This window comes from Antechinus flavipes, chromosome 2, assembly GCF_016432865.1.
Source record: "Antechinus flavipes isolate AdamAnt ecotype Samford, QLD, Australia chromosome 2, AdamAnt_v2, whole genome shotgun sequence".
In the NCBI taxonomy this organism is placed as follows: Eukaryota; Metazoa; Chordata; class Mammalia; order Dasyuromorphia; family Dasyuridae; genus Antechinus; species Antechinus flavipes.
The window spans coordinates 111,080,276-111,095,065 of NC_067399.1; the positions used below are offsets into that span (position 1 = coordinate 111,080,276).

The following is a 14,790-nucleotide window of genomic DNA, read 5'->3' on the forward strand; positions in this document are numbered from 1 at the left end:
ATATACCAAAGTGAGGATACACTTTTTATTCCCTTCCCAGCTCTACTTCTGACTTTCATATCTCATCCTGAAACATCTCTCCATTCCTGTTTTAATTCTTTCTCCTGATTTTACTAGTTTTTCTTCCTTAAATAAAAAGATGCAGGTGATTTCCTTAAGGCTATTCAAATGCTTACTGCCTTACATTCTTTTCCTTAGAGATCACAATTTATATCCGCAATTATAATGATCACCTTTTTGAGAACCATGAATTATGTCACTCACCTTCAAATTCTCTTCTTCAAATCCCAGAATGGTATTTTACCAACTTATGCTAGCAATATTTAAGGGCCTGATCAAATACATACCTGTAATTATTTTCTAACTTCCTATTCTAACAAAGCTTGTTTTTTTCCTTGACTTATTTATTTCTATTAATATCAGTACAATCCTTGTAATTAATAGGCTAAAACTATCTTTTCTGCTTTCTCCTCCTCTATGGTATCTGCTTTGTATTGAATTCTTCACATTATTGTTAAAACTCATGAAGTGATATAATTATGAAGAGTCAGAAGAAAAATCTACATGCTGACAACAATAATGTATGGAAAACATTAAAGATTGCAGGATGCAATGAAAAAACACAACTTCATTGGACAGATGGTAGAGCTTGTCTCTTGCTTCTCAGTCATTATATACAAGGCACAGTTTTTAGCCATAACCAGTGTATTAATTTTTATTGCTTAACTGTTTATTATAATAGACATTTCTATGAGGGGACAGTTTTTTTTTTTTTTTTTTTAACTAAAAAGAAAGCCATTCAATGCTTTCTTCACTGTCTTAAAGAAATTCAAAGTCCTCAATTACATTAAAACAGTTTTCTGCAAATTCAACTCCCAATGGTTTGGGGAGTATTCCAAGTACTGAAACAGCATTCAGCTGAAGCATGAAAGAAATTCAGGCCACATAGAATTCCAGGAAGGAAAGAGATATGTCTGCTGAATAACCTACTTCAGCTATATTCACCACTTATGTGCTTAAGTAAAACCTTGGAATATATACTGACATTATTATATTACACAAGAAATCAAATGACAATATTTAGTAGGCAATATCAGAAATGTATAGAACAGTGATTTATATTTATTTTCTTCATGGATCTCATTTGGAGCGAGCAGAAATAAATTCTAAAATATATTTGAAGGTTTTGTCAAGATAAAAGATGAATGAGAAAATTTATACTTTTATTGGTGTTTATGTTATAGATGCCTTTAGATAAATGTTTGTTTTCAAATGATAAAAAAAATTCCTACCTCCATCAATGTTTCCCTGAGATTTAATCGCTTTTCAATAAGTTGACCATGTTCTTTAAGAAACGTACAGAGAAACAAACTGAGATTCTGGATGAAATTTTGTTCATCATCTTTTCCATTGGAATAAGCAAGTCGAATATTAGTATTTAAAGGTAACATCTGAAATTAAAGTTATATATTTAGCAATAAAAACAAAAGCACTTCTTTTGCCTATTCTTAACTGATAAATATTGTAGAAACTTGTTACTCCAAGAAACGTTTAGCTCATATTCAGAGACTACCAGTGTTTTCTTCTAATATTAGTTACCTTTATAGGCTTCTCCAACCCTCTTCCCTTACTGAACCTTCATCCTGTTGCTCATAATTTTTCCTATCACCCAGGTACACAGCAAATCACTATTAAGTACCTTAAGTAAAATTTCAAAATCAAACAAGATCTGTTAAATATATAAACCAAGGAATTGGAAATTAAGTTAAAAAAAATTTCCCCAGACCCTTGCTTGGTTAACAGGGCCTGGATGTAATTGAGAATTATCCAATAGTATGCCCATCTTTTTAATGAACTCTTAAAAGAGAATCATGAGCATTCTGAGAAAACTAATTTTAAATCATACCTTCCTAACTACTCTTTTCATGAAGGATTTATACCTTCCGGCAACCTGATTTCCCCATGACAAAGAATTCTAATTAATATTTTCATTGATTCACCTTCAACAATATAGTCTGACCAAAATTAAATCATTTAAAAGAAGAATCACAAATTACCTGTTTTAGTTGCATCATTGTCAGTGTAAATAGTGTTACAAATTGTTCCTCATATTGGCTTACACTCACACCAGCAATTTCAGTGAGGCACTTCAGAGAGACATTTCGAAACATTGGAACATTTAGAAACTATTTAATGGAGGAAAAAAAGAGAAAAATTAATATGGATCTATTAAAAAGTGTTTAAGTAGAATTTTACTAAGGGGGTAGATAAGAGAAATGAATTGACACATTTTATTTCCCCCAGCTAATGATCTTTTTAGTACTTGAATTCTTTAACTTCTCTATATATGAATTTGAAGACTTTTAAGTGTTAGGTAATGAAATGTAACATAATCCAAACTATCTTTTACTAACATTTATTTAACACTTACTCACCCAAGTTGTTGTGAGGATTAAATGGGATAACAATAAAGCATCTACAATGCCTGGCATATAGTAGGTGCTATTTAAATATTAATTATATTATCATCATTATAATTAGATATCAATATAATTAAATATGAACCCTACTACCATCCAAAAACAGAGCAACAAGCAGCCTCAACAATAACCTTTCTGGATTAAAGGTATTAATTTGACTAGTTGTACATTCCCCATTGCTGAAAAAACAATGGAAACCAAAGTATCATGAAGCAACTGAAAGGTACATAAAGGATGGCAGTGTCTATACACATGCAATATTACTTTTAATTTAGCATTAAAACATATTAACTGGTAAATCACATTAATGATATTTACCTGTGGCTGTGTTAATGAATGAGCAAAAGGAAAAAATATTAAGTATACCTTATATATTAATGTGCTGATTAATTTGGTTTCGAATATATATCCCAGTGGAATCCAGTTTAGAAATCTTAGCAATGTTTCCAAAGTGGCATGTACAAGTGGAGCATTTTGGGAATTTTCCTGCAACAAAAATATATCTACAGTAATTGTCAACTAAATTTTTTTTTTCATTTTTAAATAATTGAAATAAAACTACTTACCATCACAAACTGACACAGCTGAAATATCTGTGAGAATTCATTGCACATGCTACAAAAAAGATCAAAATATTTAGAATAAAATCTTTGATTTTATCTTATTAATATAGAAAACACAAGTAGCAATTTCTTTTCTAAATATGAAAATATAAATATAAGAAGGTAAGTTTAAAATTCTTAGGTTTATGAATCATTCTATGATCAAGGCACTCTACTGTACGTGACTATCATAAAACTATTATGTATATCATTCAGATGATTGGTTTAATATTGTTACATGATTCTACCCTATAAACTTCAGTCAAGGCAATACCTTTAATCCAGAGGTCTTTCCTAGTTTCCAAATATTTGGAAGAAAAAAAATCTCAACACCTACCTATTTTCCCCTATATGATTTTTTATTCCTTTGTAAAACAGTATATCCATTTTGGGGAGAAACAAGTGTCTATTAGTGAAGGTATTCCCTGCCCTCCACCCTTTTTTCTATTTCTCTTAGGCTTGAAAAGTTCCTTTTTCCCCATTCATGGAAGAGAAAGAATTATCAATGATTTAATTTAATATCTAAGAATATAGATATGGTTAGAAATCATACCTAAAAAGCTATCTGGCATTCCCTACCTTTTCCCCGAATTGGGAACAAGAATTGAAGAAATAATACACTGCAAAAAATACCAGCCATGTGAAAACAATCACAAACTACATTTTTTAATTTGCTACTTTGTATGCATTCTCCCTCACTGCATCAGCCGAACAATTTTCAAATTCCTGTCATTTAAAAGATCAAGGTTCAAAACTATCTTGAAGAGTGATATTTTTTTTTTTAAGACAAAATTCAACTATGATATTATAAAAGACTACTCACCTGTCTTTCAAATGCTTTGCTTTCACTTGAGTGATCTGCCCACTGGAGAAATCAAATACTTCCTCACTCAATAGTTTAAGGATCACCATATTATTCTGGCAGAGACTTTCACTGGTCCTACTTGCTCCAACAATGTCACTGATGAAAGTTGGCCAGTGTTTGGGCCATTCCTGTTTCAAAATCTAAATGTACAAGATGCAAAATTATTTTGCAACTTTTCTTCCTTAAAAAAAGGAAAAAAAAAAAAAAAAAAAAAAAACAAAAAAACGAGCAACCCTTAAGCTGGTATTGATTTTCAGCCACCTGAGTATATAAAAGTTAAAAAGTAAAAAAATGTTTTCCTTTTCATATTTCCTGATTTAAAAAGGGGCTTCACAATAACATCTATCCACACCATTACTTCTTAAATGAGATTATTTTTTATTGAATAAGTAGAAGATGTTAGGGATAAGAAGCCAGTCTGTTCCTCTGCCACCCCCAAATTATGTCTTCAAAGTCCTGAATTCTATACTGGTATTTCGCTTCTCCAGAAATGACTGACTCTAAAACTCCAAATTATTTTCTAAAGAATACTAGGACTCTCTAAAAGAATTAACTGTATTTTCCTACCCATAGTAAAGAAAGGGAACTTTAAAACAGCCAGACAATAAACTAATGCTATTACAAATAGTTAAATCTTTTTTTCTGAATCAGTCCTCCTTAATATATAATTACTGATTTGGTTAATTTCACATGTATTTGAGATGTTAACTATTTTTATATTTTATATACTAATATCTAAGTAGAACACTTACCTGAACAAGAATCATATTCAATTTTCCAATATACACCTTTTCTTTCTACAGAAATAGGAGGGGGAAAAAAGGGTGAGATTATTTTATAAAAAGGGTCTAAATAGATTTTGATCAAAGTGAATCTGACAGATTTTCTTTATATTATTGCTTTCTTAAGGCATATTATATGTTTTAAGGAGCCAAAGAAAGAGAATGGGAAAGCCAAAAGAGGGTAAGAAAATATCACTACTATACACAGACCTAATATTAAACAGGAACAAAAACCTAGATCTAATACAATTCCCCCATAATTTTACAATTTAAGGTTAAATGATGTGGGAAAAGGGTTAAAAGCATCAGAAGGAAGCTTTGATCTCACCTCTACACATGTTGGGTCAGATGAAGTCTTTATGATAAGTCCAACAACATATTTTTTGATTCCTGCAAAAACAGATTTATTTTAATAATCTTCATCTTGAAGATGCTTTTTTCATAGTAACTATTATCAAAATAGCACATATTTATATTTCATATATACTGCTAAGGAATAATAATAAATACACTGAAATGGCCCAAAATATTACCTATAATTTAAAAGGGATAGCTCAATTCTTTCCATTTAGTTATAAATACATTATTTCTGAATATTACTATTATCCTGAATATATTTACACACATTGACAACCAACTAACAGGTCTGAGATTTAGAGAAGTCAAATGAAAACAAATCTCACCAATCCTTTGAAATAATATATAATCTCTTTCCAAAGGGTTAAATGACTTGCTGCTCACTAGGTTGCTGAACTAAAAAGTTGGTTTAAAACTTAGTTCTCTTCTGACTCATTAATTGTTCAGTGCTCTTTCCAAGCAGCAGACATAAAATTACACTAAATTGTCACTTCTCTAAGATGCAGTTCAATCTAATTTCACAACTTTTTCATGAAAACACAATTATTTTCCACCATAATTAACAATATCCCCTACAAAATTCACCTCTCATTCTTGATAAAGTCATGAAAGTGAGCTGGATCCTTGAAAACTATTCTAGTGAAATATGAGCTTTGAGAAGTTTCTACCATAATGGAAAAGCTTTGAGGATGATGCTGGCAACAGATGGTGTTTATGTTTCCAAGAACCCTAACTAAATTAAGTAGACATTCATCATCATGCAATGAATTCAATTTGCTATAGCAAACTTAAAAGGTAATAATGCTTTGTTCTTTGAAACTTTTGTCATGATGATGCAAGAAAAAAATTGTTAGCATAAGTAACAGCTATTAGTACATCAAATAAGATCCCTGGTTCAGTAACTAGTAAAACAGAAGTGAATTTAATAATTTTGTAATACATAAAAAATTAAATGAAATTGCACCTAACTCAAGAATTCTAATAGCCTCTCCCAGGTGAGGCAAGTGAAATAATCCTGGTCTTTATAAAGGACCCAAGAGCAATTTGGAACATTTTGTGGAATATATATTCAGTTATTTTCTACTGGTAGTGCTCATATTATTTGCAAGATCAACTGCCACAAAAATAAGTGGAGTCCATATGTTAACAAGTCTTACAGAGGATAAGGAAGCAAAATTCTATAAAGATAAAAGTTAAGAGCCTCCAAATTAATTCAACATTTACTTTTAATGCAGTGATTTTTATATTGGAGAAGACATTAGGAAAAAAGTTGAAAATTATTCATGAATACAAACTATTTCAAAGGCTTATCATATAGATTAGAAGCCTCTCCAAATACTAGACTCAGAATGAAGACCTGAACAAAAAAAGCATCAATTATTATTACAACACAAATATATATACTGATTCAGGAAACTAATTAATATGCTAGTACAAAGATGAAACAATACATAAGAATATGGCATTATCATCTCAAAAAAGCAAACAAGAAAATAACAATTGCTACCCATTTATATGTCTCCTTGTCCCAGGGGTACAAGTTTTTTGAGAATAATCCAAATATAAAAATTTCTAGGAATGAAAGGAAAACCTTTCAAAAATTACATTCTAATACAGACCACATCTTTAGTCACAACTGATTGAAAGGCATAAAGTATATGAGATCTTAACTGTTTGTTGATAGGACAAACTACAAGCTCAAAATATCCAAATGATATCTCAAAATAATTAACTTGGCTCTCTCATTCTTAATAAAAGCATAAACAAGATGTTTACAAAAGTGTATATTGCTTTCACGTCCAATATGTACTCCAGGCCAAAGGTTAGAGTTAAACTGTCCCCTCCTAGGTGAGATAGTCAACTTTGAAGCACCTGGGTCACATATTCACATAGACATGCTCATTTTTTTTCTTACAAAAATATGGAAGAGTTACTCAATTAGTACATAAACTAGAAAGAAGACACTCAAGTTGGACTATGAGCACAGAAATGAACAGGATTTGAGTAAGTTGCCTTGCCTTTCAAAATTACACAGTAATTTTAATATTAAGTTTCTTTACAAAGGGTACCATTTTTACAATCTTTACATAATTTCCAAATGTGATGAAGATCAGCCAAAGGAGGACAATGATAACAAGATAAGTATCAACCATGAATTAAGCTAGAGAAATAAAAAAATAATAATAATAATGGACAATACAGTAGGGAGATTGTGAATGGATTCCAAATCTTCACCCTCAGAGAGAAAACCCACTCATTCTGCATATAGTAATACACAATAGAATTTAACTTATTGAAAACTGCTTTGTGAAACCATCTGGTTTTGAATATACCAATTAGAAATTAGCATATTCTAAATTTATCTGGCATTTTCTACTATTAGAAAATCTGTAAATAAACCTGATTTTCATAGTAGGTTGTATAACTGTATTTTCTACCACAATCATATAGACTTTTCTTCACAATAAATTCAGCAATGTTTTACTGAAATATTTCCATGATGGGGTAACAGGACCCATAATTCAGAAATGGATTTCAACTAAACAAAACAGTACAACACGGAGTGAACAAATGCCAGTAACTTTTAGTGTCATTCTAGTGGGAGTAGGGAGGAAACAAGTATTTCAAGTCTTCAAGGGAAAAAAAAAAAAGTGCAAAGAATCTATTACAATCATCTTTTAAAAACTAGATTCTCTGTATTAATAGTGTCAATTAAACGATAGATACTATCTAATATATGAAATATGGTTCATACAAGTCACTTCTGTTGTAATACTTAAATTTAAATTATTGTTTATTTTCTCATGAGTTATTCAATGCTTTAGCTTATCAAATTATTTGATCAGCAAATTAAGACTGCTGGAGATAGAGCCTAGATGGAGCTGTTCCCCAAATTTTGCTGTCTTCAATTCTAGAGCAGGGGCAGCTAGATAGCATAGTGGATAGAACTCCAGCCTAGAAATCAGGAGAACCTGAGTTCAAATCTGACCTCTGAAACGTAACACTGTCTAAGCTGTGTGATCCTGGGCAAGTCACTTTACCCCAATTTATAAAAATATAAAATAAATAAAATAAATTTATATAAAATATAAAATTCTAGAGCATCTGAACTCATAAAAAATGTGGAAACAATTTTCTAGCCCAAGACAATTTTAGAAGATCAGAAGAAAAGATTTGTTATATCAGAGGACAGTCCAGTGCACATTTCTGGGCTACTAAAATCAGTGACTGACTGCACTGTTGGTTTCAAGACCTTTCAACCCACAAGATAGTAAGGGGATCAAATAGTGAGTCAAAAAAGTGTCCTTTTATTGGCACCAGGTGATGGTGTATGCTACATTGCCTACACTTGGATCAGGGTTGCAGTTCTGGGACTGCTTCTGAGAAGGAGCACCAAACAGTACATCTTGTGGCCATAAGGGAGCTGGGACTATGGTCACAGTTCCAAGGTTTGAAAAGAGTGCTTGTGATTTCTCCCCAGATCATAACCACCTTGAAGAGCAAAAACTTGCAGATGCACAAAAGTCCTGAAGCTTGGAACAGTAGCCATTCCACTTAGGAAGCAGAGCCTGATTTTAGCAGAATTAAAAATGAATAAATAGGCAAGAAAATGAGCAAACAACAGAAAAAATTCTGATCAAAGAAAGCCATTATGATGAAAGGAAGATCAAAACATCCTGGGAAAATAACAAATTCAACATTCATGAATACAAAGCTGCAAAGAAAAATGGGAGTTGATCTCAAGTCACAAAAGCTCAGAAAGCATTTTCAAATTCAAGAGCACTAAGATGACAAACTGGGAGAGTGATGCATGAAAACCAAGAAAAGTCAACAGCTTGATAAAAGAAACATAAAAAAATACTGAAGAAAATATCATCTGAAAAAACTGATGAGGCCAAATTGTAAAAGAAGCACAAAAATCCAATAAAAAGAAGAATGCCCTGAAAAGCAGAACTGGCCAAATGGAAAAGGACCCCTTTTTTATTTGTTTTTCCAGTAATATATTTCATATTTTGTATTTTTTTCAGTTAAAAAAAATTTCTTTGACTCTCTAAAGAAAATTTCTTAAAAGTTAAAATTGAGCAAGTGGAAGGACTTTTATGAGACCAAACATACTTTTTAAAATGAAAAAAAAAAAATATAATATGTGAAATGTCAATGGAAAAACAAATGAAGAGATCATTTTAAAATTACTAGACTACCTGAAAGCCATGATCAAAAAAAAAAAAAAAAAAAAAAAAAAAAAAAAAGACATTATCTTTATCTTTCAAAAAGTTAAGAACTACTGATCACCTCCTGAAAGAGACCCAAAAATAAAAATTCCTTATAACCAATATAGCCAAATTTCAGAACTCCCAGATAGAGGAGAAAATATTGCAAGCTGTTAAAAAGAACAATGCAAATATTGTGAAGCCACAATCAAGATAACACGAGATTTAACATCTTCTATAATATATTAAAGGGCTTGGAAGGATATTCTGATACACAAAAGAGAGGATGACCATCAAGAATCATCTATGCAGCAGAACTGAGTATAATTCTTCAGGGGGAAAAAAAAATGAACATTCAATGAAATAGACTAGGACTTTCAAACATTCCTGAAGAAAAGACCAGAACTGAACCAAAAATTTGATTTTCAAATAGAAGATACAAACAATGTATAAAAAGGTAAATAGAAAAGAGAGAAAAGGCATACATTAAAGTTAAGTTGTCTATATTCTTACATGGGAAGAATGTTATTTATAACCCATACAAACTTTCTTATTACACATAGAAGAAAACAGGTGTGAGTTGAATGTGATGGTATGACTATTTAAAAAAAGTCAAATTAAGAGATGAAAAAGAATGCACTGGATGGAGGAAAAAGGCAATAGTAGAATGGGATAAATTATCTGATATAAAAGAGACTTGAAAGAGATTTTACAGTGGAGGGGGAAATGGAAAAACAGGGAACTGGGCACATGGAATCTTACCAATTATAACTGGCTCAAAGAGGGAATAATATAGATGCACATAGCTCAGTGTAGAAATCTATCTTACCACCCAGGAAAGTAGGAAGGGAAGGGGATAAGAGAAAAGAGATAGGAGTGGGCAGAAGAGAGCTGATAGAAGGGAAAGCATTTTGAGGGAGGTAAAAAGTTTGAGAATGGACAGAGTAAAAGGAAAAATGGGATGAAGAAGGGGAAAATAAGATGGCAGGGAATATATATATATATATTTTTAACAGTGAGTTTCTCTGATAAACACTTCACTTCTCAAATAGAAAATGAAGTCAAATTTACAGACGATCTTTTCCTCAATAGACAAATTAGGTCAAAGCATATAAACAAGCAATTTTCAGACAAAGTAATCAAAGCTATCTATAGAATGCTCTAAAACGATATTGTTGTGAAATACAAATTAAAACAAATCTGAGACACTGTACACTGGCAACAAAATTATGTGATGGATCAAGTTCAGCTTTTTTGACAAGGAGGTGATTCAAGCCAATTCCAATAGACTTGTGATGGAGAGAGCTATCTGCAGCCAGAATAAGGACTGTGGGGACTGAATATAGATCACAACATAATTCAACTTTTTTTTTTTTTTTTTGGTGGGTGTGTGGTTGCTCACTCCCCCTCTTTTGATCTGATTTTTCTTGTGCAGCTAATAAATGTGGAAATATGTATGGAAGAATTGCACATAGTTAGCATGTTGTATTACTGGTAAGGGTAGGGGAAAGGGAGGGAGAAAAATTTGAAATACAAGGTTGTGCAAAGGTGAATGCTGAAAACTGTCTTTGCATGTATTTAGAAAAAAAAAAGCTATTTTTAAAAAGGACCAATTCTTGAGGTATATCTATTGAAGACAGAAAAAGAATGACAGATGGAGGGAATGTGAGAAAATTAAAACTTCAATTAACGATTGGTGAAGTTGCATACTGATTCAACCTGGAGCAATTTGGAACTATGCTTAAAGGGTTATAAAACCATGCATACCTTTTGAGCAAGCAATACCATAACTAGGTCTGTTTCTCAAAGAGACAAAAAATAAAAAAGAAAAGGACCTATATATACAAAAATATTTATAGCAATTCCTCTAGTGGTGGTAAAGAATTGGGAAATGAATGATCAAGTATATGATTGTGATGGAATACTATTATGCTTTAAGAAATAATGAGTATAGGGGCAGCTAGGTGATATAGTGGGCAGAGCACCAGCTCTGAAGTCAGTATGACTTGGTTCAAATCTGACCTCAGACACTTAATATTTCCTGGCTGTGTGACCCTGGGCAAGTGACATAACCCCTTCAGAAAAAAAAAAAAAAAAAAAAAAAAAAAAAAGATGAGCAGGATGCCCTTAGGAAAACATGGAAAGATTTACATGAACTGATAAAGTGAAATAAGCCAGGAAAACCAGGAGAACATTGTATATAGTAACACTAATATTGTATGATGATTTACTATGAATGGCTTAGCTATTTTCAGCAATATAATGATTCAAGATAGTTGTTGGGTTGGGTTTTTTTTTTTTTTTTTTTGGGCAAAGCAATTAGGGTTAAGTGACTTGTCTAGGAATGTCTGACTTCAGATTTGAATTCAAATTTCAATTTGAAATTCTGACTTCAGGACTGGTACTCTATCCACTGCATCATGGATGGATTAAAACATGGCTAGGACAATTCTATAAGATTTAGGATGAAAGATGCCATCTATCTCCGAAGAAAGAACCAGTAGATCCTAAATGCAGATCAAAGATAAACTTTTTATTTTTCTTGATTCCCCCCCCTCCTGTCTTTTACCAATCGACTTATGTAAAAATGTGTTTTGCAAGACTATACATAATAACCTATGTAAAATTGTTTCCCTCCTCAATGACAGGAGAAAAGGAAAAAGAATTAAGAACTCAAAATTGAGGGGTGAGTAGGGAGGAAGGCAGAAACATATAATTGGGGAAAATATCAAATTAAGATTTAGAATGGGCTGATATATGTCTTCTTAGCATAAGGAGCATTTTACTTGTCTTCCTTAAGGCATCTAAGCTCAACAAAACCATGTTTAAGACTACAATACCTGGCCTTGCTAAATCACTAGAGTTTCATTAGTCATCTTGATTTGACTACCAATGAATGCAGCCACAATTCTTATAATGGGGAAAATAATCTATCAACATAAGAGAAGTCTAACTGACCCAAGAATAAACAGCAGTCATAATAATACAGATCACTATACTCTCCATGAAATAATCCTTAAATTTGCTAGCACTCTCTTACCAGAAAACAAAACAAAACTCTGGACTTTTTATTAAAATATATTTCTTGACACTCTACAATCCACCAATAATTCTTTCCTGCTGATTTGCACTTTTTTTTGTCTTCAAAGTCAAGTTCTCCAATTAAAATTATAATTTTCCAGTACTTTAGAAAGTACTTAGTACTTAGATAGGTGATGTATTGTCATATGTGAATTATCACCAAATGGGAAAAGTGCCAGATTTTGAAAAACATACAATGATCCATGCTCAATAGATTGGACTTAACTGATGACATTCAGAATTGATGTTAGTAAAGCCTTATAGATTTGAACTTAAAAACTCTCCATTCAAAGGATATATACAATCCTCAGTAAAAACGATATGATTTGTTCTGTGTTCTTTCTTATAAAGGGGGACAGGCGCACATTATCTAGTAAAGAAAACCCATTATTTGTTTTTCTACCTAAAACAGTTAATTGGACATTGCAAAGTCAAATACTACTCTTCCTATGTAATTTATATGAATGCAAAGTGTATGTGTATATATAATACATGTACATGTATAAACATGTTCAAGTACGCACACACATACATACACACACAATCTGGGTAATATTCAGAGCTCTCTCTTCTAAGGAGACCTGGCACAAGTTTAACCCTTAGAATATCCTTGACCTTTACATAAACATTTCCTTGATTATGGACAAAACTAAAGTATTTTCTTAAAGTTAAATGAACCCCAAGGTTAAAAACCACTCCCCCACACCAGAATCCTTAGTCAGTTCAGATTTAACACAACTATTATTTGAGGTATTCTATACTCAAATACCAAGTCTATGTTTTAGAAATCTAGTTGAATAATTTATATCCCAAAGTTAAGTTTATTGTGTATAGGATAGCTTCAAAGTCTTCGAAGAAAAAAATTGATTACCTTTTACACTCTGAAGTTGATTTCCTCCAAAAATGAAATTTAATCACCTACTTAATCCTATTTTATATTGCAATTGTTTCTTTCTTTGGTCTTACATGAATTTCCATCCTCAAGCCTCATCCACCCCAATAGTGTGGTCTCCAATGAAAATTGGATGAATTGCTGTTATGATTATACTGCACCCTGCTTGATTTTAAAAAGTGATTCAATATTAAGGGGTTATAGTATAAACAAGACTTTTTGCCAAAGGTATACATAAAAACAGGACAAGATTCCTGCTCCTAAAAACTTTTATTTACATCTTTAATATATGTATATTTTGTATATTATATACATATACACCACATAATATTCTTCAAGTATCACAAATAAATCTTACATGCTCAAATTGCTATATTTTAAGACGCTATTATTTAGTAATGCAAACATAGAACATGTAAAACATAAGTCAACATTTAACACCCAATCTAATTGTACAATGGAGAATTCTACCCAGTCAATAAAGATATCATGCAAAGACATGTGCTAAGATTTTAAGACAATCGCTTTAATCTTCTCAAAATGATTCCCTATTCCAAATTTTCTTTTCTCAACACCATTCCCTTCTTTCACCACCCTCTTTTGCCAGAAGACTTCATCCCTTTTCTTACATAGAAAATGGAAGCCATTCACTGTGAGGTCATTTTCCCTTTTCTCCTTTCTTCCAGATTTGAGGAGATAATCTAAACTGTTGTCAACAACCATTGTGTGTCCTAGATCTCATTCCCTCCCCATTTTCTTCAGCAGATACACCATCAATAATTCCATTCCTTTTCATTTATTTTCAATTTTTCCTCATCTACTGGTACAAATCTCTCTACTTAAAATCAAAAATTTCTACTTAAAAAACAAACAAAACCCCTTTACTAAATTCTTGCATTCCTTCAGCTACTGTGTTTTAGTTCCCTTCTTTGTCAACATAGATTTGCTGACTGTATCTCCTTTCCTCACAATGGGACATAAAATTGATTTCAATTTTTCTTATTTCTATCTTTTACTTTTACCACGTGGCATACAGTAGGCCATTCAACAAATACCTGCTAAATGAAATCAGAAAAAGCAATCCACTCCCATTTTGTCCCTCTTAAACAAATGATATTCTCATTTATTAAAGAAAGCAGATAATGCCAACCTTTTCAACATCTATCTTCCCCTTTTTATATTCAAATAGCCTCCAATCTGGCGCAGATCCTCATTCCCAGACTAGTGTGCAATAGCTTTTGAGTTGGCCTCCTTGCCTCATAAGACGTCTTCCCCACTCCAATCCATCTTCATCTTAGCTGCCCAAGTGGTTTTATTTAAAGTATAGGTCACTTTCTACTCAATTTCAGTGGGTCCCGGTTCTCTCTAAAATTAAAAATTTGGATGCTATCTTTCCAGGATTATTTATCATGAATATTCCTACAATTCACTAACACTTATCTTGCTATTTCTCCAACAAGCTACTCTGTCGTCTAAGTCTGGAATGTTCTCCCTTTTATATCTACTAATTCCTTCAAAAC

The 14,790-nt window shown here is 31.9% G+C and overlaps 1 protein-coding gene across 3 annotated transcripts in view; it reads right to left on the bottom strand.

Moving 5' to 3' along the window:
- The window catches only part of XPO1 (exportin 1), a 56,656-nt gene that overhangs the window by 23,288 nt on the left and 18,578 nt on the right, over nucleotides 1–14,790 (bottom strand). For all 3 annotated transcript variants that reach the window (XM_051975348.1, XM_051975347.1, XM_051975349.1), the window contains exons 5-11: nucleotides 5,058–5,119; nucleotides 4,700–4,744; nucleotides 3,906–4,087; nucleotides 3,047–3,095; nucleotides 2,847–2,966; nucleotides 2,058–2,186; nucleotides 1,293–1,451 (exon numbers count right to left, since the gene is read on the bottom strand). In XM_051975348.1, the coding sequence (XP_051831308.1) occupies nucleotides 1,293–1,451; nucleotides 2,058–2,186; nucleotides 2,847–2,966; nucleotides 3,047–3,095; nucleotides 3,906–4,087; nucleotides 4,700–4,744; nucleotides 5,058–5,119 (746 nt within the window). The remainder of the gene's footprint in view (nucleotides 1–1,292; nucleotides 1,452–2,057; nucleotides 2,187–2,846; nucleotides 2,967–3,046; nucleotides 3,096–3,905; nucleotides 4,088–4,699; nucleotides 4,745–5,057; nucleotides 5,120–14,790) is intronic.